This window comes from Gossypium raimondii, chromosome 5, assembly GCF_025698545.1.
Source record: "Gossypium raimondii isolate GPD5lz chromosome 5, ASM2569854v1, whole genome shotgun sequence".
NCBI lineage: Eukaryota > Viridiplantae > Streptophyta > Magnoliopsida > Malvales > Malvaceae > Gossypium > Gossypium raimondii.
The window spans coordinates 15,468,901-15,480,950 of NC_068569.1; the positions used below are offsets into that span (position 1 = coordinate 15,468,901).

A 12,050-nucleotide genomic window follows, 5' to 3' on the forward strand; every position below is an offset into this window, starting at 1 on the left:
TAGCCACAAAATATACCCCCATCAGAGTTCAACTTAAATTAATAAAAACACTTAAATAAAAATTAAAACGTGATTTTGATTAAAATGATAAAATTAAAATGATTAATATCACGATTCCGTGCATATCTTTTCTAAATTTATCAAATATGAAAAAAATATAAATACTATAAAATAACATTCTTGCTTTATAAAAAGAAATAGACTTTTGGCGGTTTAACAGGTTAAAAACTCGTAACACCAATTTAATCAAATTATTAATAATTTAGACTTAATAATAGATTAGAGATAGTAGAGACAGACATAGAGATTTAACACAAAATTGAGTTTCATGCAGTTATGCTGCGGGCTTTAACTCTCCATAGATATTATCAACAGCATGAATTAGCCGTACATTCAATTACTTCATCATCAACATGCAATAATGTTATTACGTTAACGGTCCTCCCATGCACCCCTACCATGATTTGACAAATGGGTGTCTAACATGATTAGGAAACAGGTTTATATTGGATTTCCGACTCCGCTGCTTGAAGGAGGCAGCCACATTCAAATTAAATCTATGTTTGATTCACAATTTCATACACAGCAACAAAGGCAAATTTAGAAGGTTACCACAGCATTTAGGGAGGGCCATCCTTTTCCCATCTCTCCTGATGAAACCCTCGCAGTTATAAGAGATAAATAACAGTTCTAAAATATTACACTTTATCATCATGGAACCACCATCTCGTCTCCTTGGGAGATCTCCCATTCCGACAGTTCTTAACGTATCGATCATTATCAGTTGGCCGTTGCTGCATTATGACAAAGTGAATTCAGTATTTCAGCTTTCACTTGATAAGACAAGATCTAGGAGAACAAAAACAAATGGCCAACACAATAAGAGTTTCAACAAACCTTCACAGTTGAGCTTGATAACATGGAGAGGATGCTGATACAAATGGAACTGACAGTCATAGCCGGGGACCAGCTATCATACAGAATATCTACAACATATGATTTTAGTGTTGGTCAGCTACACGATTTACAACATATGTAGGAAAAAGTAAGCTACAAAACAGATATTAATGGCCTGGTAACCTTTATTGTTTTTATACATTATCTTTAAACTCGGTGTACCAAATTGTTTCTTTATTAACTCTTGCAAGTTGCAATGCTTTTTTCCCCCTGCAGCCTATTTCGTTCTAAATGCATACATGAGATAGCACAATAACGTTTCATTATCATTATATCATATGCATTTCCCATATAGTGTTATGTGGATCATGCTATTCTCTAAGGCTAACCACGAAAAAAATAACATGAGAGCAGCAGAAGCTTGACTAAGATGAAAACACACACACACATGGAGCACAAACACCGAGGAAAAATTGAAAATAAAATACTAATCCATGAACGAAACAGAACCCGTAACAGATTCTTTAACGCCAGGAAGGCTTACAATTAAGCAAAACATCTATACAAAGAAGAGTTGGGACAAAAATGTCAAACGTGGACATGAGACTTACAAAAATCATCAACGCCTTGAAGATCACAACTAGAGCCCAAAGACAAAAAAGACAAACATTTAAATGAACCAAAATTTACTCGCTTGTGATACAACATTAGTCGGTCAACATTCACCCAAGACTCAGATGAATTACTCAAAACAAGAACCTTACCAATAATTTGACGCTATGAAAGAAATTATGCTGAATCTCTCTTAGAACCTTTTAATTTCTACTAATATTTCCATCATGTGGACAAACAATCTCTCTGACACATCTCCCTTAACCAGTATTGTACTATAGACTATATGTCTCCAAGTATAGGACAAACAGAAAATTTTATAATTTCTCTAGCTAGTCACCTCGGAATGAAAAAAATGAGTGAGATTATCACATCACTCCGCAGGGCTATAATATTTAGTGATGTTGACTCAGAAAGCCTTCAGCGCCAAAAATCTATGCAATGATTTTGATCAAATCTTAATAGAATCACATCACATCTTGAGTAGAAAAATGAACGATAAAAATGACAACAGCACAGCAGGAGTGTTAAGATCCAAAGTATAACTAATTTGCTAAAGAACTACAATTAACAAATAATAATGATAAAGTAGACATATCCATCATTTAATTATTTTGACATCCAATGAAAGCAACGGCCGTACACTATTTCATTGACACATTAGAGGACCTTCCAATCATCCAATATGCCAGTTCTTCAAATCTATTACCAGAATCAGATTTTTGTTTTACAAAAATCTATTGTCGGTTCATAAAGATGAGATCATAAGAGGGTGACAGACGGTGACAGGAAACTCAAAGCAATATGTCAGGAAGCACTGCATTTATGGTTACAAGCAAAATTCCCAAAAACATCATTACCAGTCAACTGGTAACATCATACCAATTTCAAGCAGCAAGAATGCAAGATTAGAAAGACTAGCTGTTTAAAACTTAAGTGCGGTTAGCAACAAGGGATACAACAATATAACTATACAAATCACGAGCGGTATAAACATACCTAAACAAATATGTCCATTGCTATAAATGTGAGGATGTAGAGGAGCCGGAGGGATGAAAATCACCTGATCAATCAACAAAAGAATATCATAATCATCATAAAATACAACAGCAATCGTGAAGTCAAATAAATGATTCCGTTCAAATTCAATTGTCAGTGTCACTTTATCTTTCCAATTTCACACTTTACTCGACAAAACAAAAAGGGAAAGCAAAGAGAAAGGATGATACCTGGGGGGCCTCCATAGGGTAATGCTCAGGAAAATCAACTTGAAGCTGATAAGTTTCATTGGCATAAATCGTTCCAGGGGCTCCGTTGACTTCGATTATCCATCTTTCCACAAAAAGACACAACAAATTAGAGACTAAATTCCCAAATTAATCCCCGATTAAAAAAAGAAAAGAGATTAATTGAAAGAGTGAACAAAACCTTTGGAGATTATCAGTTACTTTGTGCTTAAATCCGGCAGGTGGATTAACTTGCCACTCCACTAACTCTTTCTGAAGTCTATTACATGCGATCTTGCTTAAAGCCTACGCAAAAAGCATCTCCAAAAATATATAGTCACAAAAATCAACAAATATAAAAAAACAAATAAGGAGAAGTAATCCGACAGACGCAACCCAAAATTGTGGACAAATAAATAACGAAATTAAATCGGAAAAACAAAGAGACATACAAACCTTGCGTGAATGAGTGGAGGAGCTAGTCATGGCTTCCGTGCGAGAGAGCGAGGAAAAAGAAAAGGAGAGACAAAGACGGTGCCGTCTGTTCAATTTTATATACTTTGAGAAGGGCAAAAATCTGTACTAAAATACGGGGACTGATTTTTTTTTTTTTAATATTTGGAGGAGAAATAAATGTGGATTGTGATTGGTGGAAATTTTGGTAGAAAAATGTTACTGAATCAGACGATGAACAATTGATTGCTCTAGATTATTGGAGACACTTGTATATGAATCATTGTGATCTTCCCGCGTGGCATTGGGCATTTGCATTTGGAGGTAATTCGTGCCAATCACGAGGACTTGGGGAAAGTGGGTATAGGATTCGGTAAGGTTCCTTCCGTTACAATTTGTACTTTAGTTTTCTTTTTTGGGTCGACAATTCTTTTATTTTACAAAGAAAAAGTTATAATCAAGCATATATTCAGTTTAATTAATCATATTTAATTCTGTTTGTTTAAATTGATGAGTTGGATTTCTTGCTTTGGAAAAAGAAAACTAATCTTTTAATGGTACTTTTAGACCTAGTTAGAAATTGTGTTAGGATTTATTTTAAAACAAAAGATTATTCAAACTAAATTATTAATTTTGAAATGAATAGAAATACAATTTTACCATATGTTCAAGCAGTCTTTTATCTTATAGATTTGTTTCTCAATCACAACAATCAGATAAATCTACATTATTATTTAAATGTACGATCAATTTAATTGATAAAACATTTTATATTTTAATTAAATTATATTATCGTTTTTATTTTTACATCTAAATAAAAAATCATAATTTTAAATTCCTTATGCTTATGAAATTGTGTTAAATTATTATCAGCTAATAACCATCAAAAGAAAAAGTCATCATGATGTTTTTTAATCAAATATTTCCATTATCTCGTGGATGGTATTGTTTTCCGTTAATTGGGTAAAATTGCTATACCCTAAGGATTAGATGTAACTGGTATGGAGTTGAGCGTTACAAATATTTTAAATTCGGATGAATCATATCAGTTTAAATAATTAAGTTATATAATATATTTTGATAGATTATGGTAATGAACCGAAATAAAAAAATAAGGTTTTAAGATAATGTATTGGTAGAATGGATTTATTCGGATAAAAGAGTTAAGGTATGATTTGAATATATTTCGATACAGAATTAATAAAATTAAAAGTAACAAAGATATTTTAATTTATTCTAATCCATTGAAGCTATTTTTTTTAAGAATATCGAGATGAAAATTATCATAAATTGAATTATTGATTTCTTTTCTACAAGTTGCCACATTGTATGATTAAGTTAAACCGTTAAATAGTATAAAATACATTTCCGTCTTTCATTTCTATCAATTCTTCTTGCAGCAAAACTTGAGAAGCACGAAATTTAACTGCCCCCAAAACTTTTCATGCCATGAGAAAATATATATAAGAGAGGTAAACTCCACAGTTCCACCATTAAGCTTCAAAAGACGTATTTGGAGTCTAATTATTTTCATATCAAATGCTGAAAGGTCATTTGTCAACCATCTGATTAAGCCTAAGAATCTTGGTTACAGAATCAGTCTATTTAAAAGTGATGTTTGCTATCCCTTCAATCCTCAGCTTGATCAGTGATCCCCTCCCTGCCCATGGAACTGCTAGCAAACGATGGATCAGAATCTTGAGGAGAGTCTTCAAACTCCTCTTTGTACATTTCTTCTATCATAGGCTTCCACAATCGAACTCGAGCATTTATAAACCAGTTTGATATCTGAATTTTGACAATGATAACAAGCACCAAAATATTGGGATTAAAAAGAAATAAATCATCAATTGAGCAGATGCAAATGGATAGAAGGGATCGTACTTGATTCTTGGTCAGGCCTGTCTGTGATGCTAACATTAGCTTCTCCGAGTCTGTTGGATAACTGTTAAGAACCATGCAACAAAATGGTAAGAATTTTGTGTTACATCGACTCAAATGCAGAAAGTGGTTGAACTCAAAATATGCACTTACGGGTGAAGGAAGTGTTCGAAAAGCCAGGTACGAAGGATGGCTACGGAGGTTTCTGGCAATCCTCTAATAGGCCTCCAAGCTTGCCTTTGCCTTGGGATCATTCCAAGTTGTTGTTGAAGGGACTGTCGGTTCTGCCTAGAATCTCTATCGAACAGGCTAAGCTGCGACAATCCCCGGTTGATTCTCGGTAAATCGTGCGAAAACTTTCTTCTGATAACATTAATATGAGATATTATGGCATCCCTTAGATTTCCAAAATGCCTGGACATTGCTTGGAGTGCCAAAGCAGTGTACGACTTTGCTGCTCCTAAACCAGCTAGCGACTCGAATGATGAAACCACTTCTTCCATTTGCTGGTAGTATTTCTCAAATCTGAGCTCAACCTGGGGATGAAATAGTAACGAATTCATGAAGTAAAATTCAAGTAATTTTTTAGTTAAAACACGAGTAAACACAACAGAACATCCAACAGGATCATGCTAACCTCCTCCAGTAATCCAATCAGCTTTGCAAGCCTAATTCGGAGCTCGTTTTCGGGCAATAGCATCTCATTACTGCAGAATTCTGCTTTTAGTTCAGAGGAAAGTCTTGCATTTCCTCCTCTGTCGCCTAGATATAACTTCCCAAAGAAATTTTCGTCGACATTTTTGCCACCAATATTGACAAGTTCATGTAGGAGGGACTCAGTTGGCTTTAGATACCTCGAATTCACTATAGCAGTGGCAAATGATTCTGCTGCTCCATACGTAGTCAATAGGGATCGGTGCAGTGAGGTGGAAGGTGAAGCAAATGTGTTAACTGTGAAATTGTAGTCATCCCTTAAGTTTCCCACGCCTGGATTACAAGCTTCTCTATCTTCAGCCCTGGAAAGCAAGTAACTAGGACTTGTAATACCAGAATTTAAGGAAGGATCAAGCATGTGAGAACCGAGAGATAGTGACAGCCTTTGGGTTTGGTGGTTGGTCTCGTTAGCTGCTCCAAGAAGGTCCATCAAGTGTCTGGTCTGGCTAATATCTGATTCATCAGTGACAATGGGAGATGGAAGGAGATCCATCGATCTGGACATTCTTTCCCCGAGAGAATGAATGGTAGGCAATAAACCAAGGGACTGGGGAAATGTGTTGTGGTTGCCTCTCAAAGTAGAGCCATAGGCATCAAAAGGTTGACCTCCGAATTGGTTTCGGCTATTAATAGGATCCGAGACGATAAAATGGTGCAGCATACTGGAAGTTGGATTTGGAGGTGAATCTCGGGAAACCATAGTGACTGAAATGGAAGCTAAAGGTTTTGAAAGTTGCTAATTGACCTTCAAATGCGAGGAGAAGAAATTATTTATCAAGAATCTGGAAGAACAGTGAGTCAACTAGAATTATTGAGCCATACACATACATACGGAAAGTAAAAGCAGAGGCAAATTACCATTCCGCGTGAAAAGCATTAAAAGCGAGTTAGGAATTAGATAAGACTCTGCTTGAAACAAGGTGGATATATTCATCAACAGATGACAAAAAACAAATATGAAAGCTGCCGGGCATTAAACACAGGGCCACCTGAATTAATATGGCTGACAAAATTGAAATGGAAACTCTGTGCTGACTTTTGCACCCAATGCAGCCGAGATCTAAAGCCACAAATCATGCGATCATAATAAGATCACTAGCCGTAAGCAAGACTTAACCTTGAAAAGAAAACCCTTCAAAACTAAGCTGATGGGAACCAGGAGAAAGGGAGGGGAAATGCAGTAAAAAATAATGTAGCCAAGTGATGTGTTAAAAGCATGGATGGAATGAAGTAAAGGAATGGTATTACTGAAAACAAGACAAAGAAATAAAAAAAACTAAGGAGCCATTTGTAAGTAACTGAAGACCTGATTGGGATAGATTAACTTTAAGGAACTAACAATAAAACCAAAAAGATAATGGAAGTAACCTGTCTTTAATAAGCATAAAAAATGGAAGGGAAAGTAAGTAACAAAGCATCCATCTGAATGTGGAAAACTGCAAATGTACCTTTGTTCATAGTAGCAACAAATGTTAATAAGGCTTTAGAGGAAAACAATGACTTTTTATCTTACTTCTCTGGGGAAAAAGAAAAAGAATAGGTCTAATAGACTAATATACTAAGCAGCCAAAACCTATTAGACCTATAGATTCATAGGCCTCTGCTAGTTCTTCAAAAAGGCAAAGCTAATTGGCTGAGAAGAAATGAATAAGACGTCAGGGAAAGATGGTCCCCGACTTCTTCCCTGACTATAAAACAAGCAAAAGCATCAATCCTTCAGCTTTAATGCCTGCAGTTACATTTCTTTGGGAGACTCAAAAGTAGTTTGAGCTCAAAAACTGTGTAAACTCTCTCTCTCTCTCTCTCGCTCGCTCTCTCGCTCGTTCACACAAGGTGAGCTCTACCAATATGTTAAATTCTGCTGTGTGTAGCGTTGCTGCTGTAATCTGCAAAAGGAGGAGAAAAAGTGAGCTGTCTTTTGCACACTCCCAGTTTTAAGATTGTTTGCTTGTGAGTCTGTAAAGTGTAAACCGTATTGGAATATCTAACTTTTTTCCTGATATTAGCTGTTGTATTCATGCATAGAGATGTTGAAATGACAATGAAAGCCACAATCTTTCGAGGACATGCACGAAAAAAAAGGTCTCTGATGCTGTCATAGAGATAGACAGAGGGGGGGGCCCAAACCGCCAAAAGGGCTGGTAATTCAATTTGGTTTTGTGAGCTGATAAGATTTATTCTGGGTGTGTGGGGGTTGATCTTTTGGGCTGGTCTGTTTGTTGTATGTTTTCAGTAATGATTGTAACTTTGTTCCTTTGGCCTCCTTCAGTTGTCGCCCTCTGCTTCCGTAACCCTGTAGTTCTTTTTGGGGGGACCTGAAATGCCCACACTAACTACTTTTATAAGTTAAAGCTTGAATAATAAGATTGCAGGAGTTAAAAAAAACAACAACAAAGATGTTGCATGGCTTATGGCCTTGACCCAGTAAATTACCGCATTCATCTTAACTTGGGAAGTAGCTGGGAACAGACATCGTCAAGAAGGCACTAATTTAATCTCAACATGTTGCCTTAGGTTACATTACAATAGATGGAAACTGGAAACTGGAAACTATAGCTTTGCTAGGTTCCATATAGCTGTAAGTACCTAGCTATAAGTACCTCGATAGTTGACCCAAATACGTTGAAACTTGAACGGGGAAAATATTACCATAAATCGAGCATTTTAGCTGAGAGAAATCATATTAGTTGTCAGGGGAAAAAGCATAAAAAATGTGTATCATTGTTTTAGAAACCATTGCATATGATTCAGAGGTACCCACTGCAAAGTGCACACTTGAACCAAAAATGAACATCCAATCAAAAAGTAGATAGACATCAATTATGGTCAGTATAAACATCAAGGATGGGGTGATAATATTAGCCAATATGTATGGATGCAAAGGAAGATGCGAAAATGTGGAACATGTTTGAAGCACAAGTCCATTCAGATTGCAGGTATACGAAAAGGGGGTATCGAGTTGATTAGCAAGATATACAGCTATGGTCCACGAATACAACACACATGTATATATGAACCCATCAACAGTCAGGCTAATATAATCATGAACGTCTCCTAGCTGTTTATATTAACTTAGATTAGCATCTGTGAGTGTGACCATTCAAGAACTAACAGATAGAACAAGCAGAAATGAGTTGAAACGTTTCACATTCAATGGCGTTTGATAATGGTACCATGCTTACCACGTTTCTTCAAGTCTGCATCGATATGACAAAATGTACATGCGTACTTATCTGTAAATAATACATTCAAACTAGCTTCTCTACTAGCTATTCGTAATCACAGTTATTTCAAAAATATCACACATCAACGTTAAGAATCCCTATTCAGCAAAATATTTTTTATACTTAAAAGAGAGATTCAAACCCGTTTGTAAGGTAAAGGGTTTAATAAAATATATGTCACTTGAGGCAAGCAATATGGGACTTTCAACACTTATTGTCGGTTTACATATGATATTTATATTCCTACTACACCTGATAACATGTTAATTTGCATGACTTTTTGTGTTTAATTCGGTTAATTTTTGAATTGATCCCTGTTGAATTAGTGGCTTTATATTTTAATCTTGTCAGGGATGCAAATGGGATGTTATGAGTCAAAAACGAACAATAAATGACCAAATTGCAACACAATCAATAAAGTGAGGTCGAATAAAAAATGTGGAAAAAGCCAATGACTCATCAGATTCTTTTGTCTTTGTAAAAGCCAAAATTAGAAAAAAAAAATCTGATTTTATTTTTTATTAAATTTTAATTATGTGTTGAGTAGTTAAAGCCAAATTTAGTAAATATTATGTATATAAATAGAGCTTTAAGGTGGCTTGGAAAAAACACAGTATGTTTTGCACTTGATTTTCATTTGGAATTAAATAGAATTTTTTTTCCTCAAAGTTGGTGCGTAGCATTCTTTACTTCATTTTCAATTTTTTGTTCTTTCAAAATTTGTTTAATTGTCTTTCAAGTCCTTTCTTTTTCCAATTTCCACCATTTTCATTCAAATACAATCCATAGCCAACCGAAGCATGATTAAGGGCCAGTTCTTCATTGCTTTTGAAAAGTGCTTTTGGAAAGTGCTGTGGAGAAGTGCTTTTCAGAAGTGCTTTTGAGAAGTGCTTTTGAAAATTTTGAGTGTTTGGTATTGCTGTCAAAAAGTGCTTTTGAAGAATAAAATGTCCATTTTAGACATGATATTATAAAGTAACAAATATGTATTTAAATAATGTTTAAATTAGTTAATATTATGATATTTTAGCAAAAATATCAAAAAAAATTATTATAACTTATTATTAATATTTTAATATATAATATTAATTTTAAATATTTCTAAGTAATTAAAATTATTTATTTATTAAATTTAATTAGAATATATAACCTATATTTAAATATTTAAATATAATAATTAAATATTTGTAATTAGATATTGACACATTATCTAATAAAGTATTCATGCGCATAGCGCATACTACTTTTTAATACCATATAAAAGTAAGGTTAAATACTACTCAACAATTTAATATACCATATATATTTTAGAAATAAATAAATTGCCAGTAAAAGAAAGGCTACCCACGCTTGGTTATACAAATAAAGCAGTTCCTAAAAGATTATTATAAATACAGAAAGTTTGTGTGTGTGGTGGGGCTAAAAAAGTAAAAAACCAGCTTAGAAGCACTTTTCTGCTGGAAAAGCTATAAATTTCTGCTTCTTCATCTTGGCAAAAGCACTTTAAAGAAGTTGAAAAATTGACCCCAAATGAAGATTATTCTTCATTACTTTTCACCCAAAAGTACTTTTGGGTGTAAAAGTGCTTTTCCACCGGATAGAAGAACTAGCCCTAAATTCATGCTTCACTAAATTCCATATTAGCTTTAGGTCGGTGTTCTTTCCAGTTGAAAATCATGAGATACGTATCTATACTAAAAATCCTTCCAATTGGTATTCACATTTTTCCTAAATATCGGGATTGACAACTCATCCCTTAAAATTAATTCGATTTCAAGTCAAAAAGTGCACGTTGGGTTGGAGTCATGTTTGCGAACAGTTGGAGAAACGAGTCGGTCGTGCTATATTTGAATCTCTGAGAACAAATCAAGGGAGAAGTGATCGAGTTTAAACGACTCATGCGGTTGAGGCCGTTAATCTGAGTTGAGTTCTTCAGAGCACAAGGCTGTCGAGATCTTGAATTGAGAACACGTGTATCTCGATTAATTAATCGGTAAGGGTTGGTTTGCAGGTCGTACCGGGACCAACTACGAGAGGAAGAATTGGTTTCTTAACTGCTATAACCAGCTTATTGTTCGGAGGAGAAGATTAATTTTCAAGGATCGATTCAAAAATTTGGAATTCACCGAGTCTAGGGCTAAGGCTTATTATCTCTGTTTACAAAAATCTGAATCTATTTCCCGATTTAAATATATTTCCAATATTATTTATTTATTTATTTATGTTGTTTCGACTATTTACTTTCTAAAAAATTTTCAAAACTCCTCTAATTTGTTTGTTTATTTTTCAGCAAGTTCGTTTGGAGTCGTGGGCATGATTTTTGCCACGACAAAAATTCTGATCACAAGTTAAACGCGTAAGTTGATTATAATATCCAATCCCTGTGGACTCAACCCTACTACCACTCTTTACTACTGTTTAGAGTTATTTTATTGTAGAAATTTTTTTTGGTGGTTTCGACGCCTGTTATAACAACCCGTTTTCAGTGAAATCAAAATAGTGGTTTCAGGACCACAAATCCGATTCAAAAAGAAAAATTATTTTAATAGTATTGCATGGTTTGCATTATGATAGGAGTGACACCTGAAATTTTCGTTAAGAAAATTTTACCAATTACATGTTTAATTGATAAAAGGACCAAATTGTATGAAAAGAAAAAGTTGAATTCTAGTAGCTAAAGGGATTAAATAGATATGATATTCAAATTTTGAGGTCCTTATAAGGCAAATAGACCATTAAGATAAGTTAGTAAATATTTATGATTATTCATCCATGGAAATTTAAGAAAAGAAAAGGACTAAATTGGAAAGTGGAAAAATAAAAGATGATAATTAAATTAAAAGACAAAATATCATTTTATATCATTATCTTCCCAAAATTTTCTAGCTAAGAGAAAGAACTTCAAGCAAGCTTTATTGGGTAAGTAATCATGTTCCATTTTTAGTAATTTTACATTCTTTGAAATCGTAATAACATAATCTATCTATTTTGGGGATCAATTTACAAAGTTATCAAAGTATTAAATTTTTTAATGGATGAGTAT

General features: G+C 34.2%; 2 protein-coding genes across 5 annotated transcripts; both read right to left on the reverse strand.

Moving 5' to 3' along the window:
- Nucleotides 1-488: 488 nt before the first annotated feature.
- On the reverse strand, nt 489-3,360 carry LOC105770470 (probable ubiquitin-conjugating enzyme E2 18). Its single transcript, XM_012591683.2, has 6 exons — nt 3,192-3,360; nt 2,938-3,041; nt 2,739-2,841; nt 2,509-2,572; nt 898-986; nt 489-794 (listed from the first exon to the last, which is right to left on the reverse strand). The coding sequence occupies exons 1-6, from the start codon at nt 3,219-3,221 to the stop codon at nt 699-701; spliced, it is 486 nt and encodes a 161-aa protein (XP_012447137.1). The 5' UTR covers nt 3,222-3,360; the 3' UTR covers nt 489-698.
- A 1,290-nt stretch (nt 3,361-4,650) lies between these two features.
- On the reverse strand, nt 4,651-7,672 carry LOC105770745 (BEL1-like homeodomain protein 11). Of its 4 annotated transcripts, none has more exons than XM_012592077.2 (5): nt 7,232-7,672; nt 5,707-6,528; nt 5,223-5,605; nt 5,073-5,133; nt 4,651-4,976 (listed from the first exon to the last, which is right to left on the reverse strand). In XM_012592077.2, exons 2-5 carry the CDS (start codon nt 6,481-6,483, stop codon nt 4,818-4,820), a joined length of 1,380 nt encoding a protein of 459 aa, XP_012447531.1. In that variant the 5' UTR covers nt 6,484-6,528; nt 7,232-7,672; the 3' UTR covers nt 4,651-4,817. The 4 variants fall into 4 exon arrangements, with proteins under 4 accessions (XP_012447531.1, XP_012447530.1, XP_012447529.1 ...); XM_012592076.2 differs by having other exon boundaries at nt 5,707-6,565; XM_012592075.2 differs by lacking the exon at nt 7,232-7,672 and adding an exon at nt 6,642-7,128.
- Nucleotides 7,673-12,050: the final 4,378 nt, after the last annotated feature.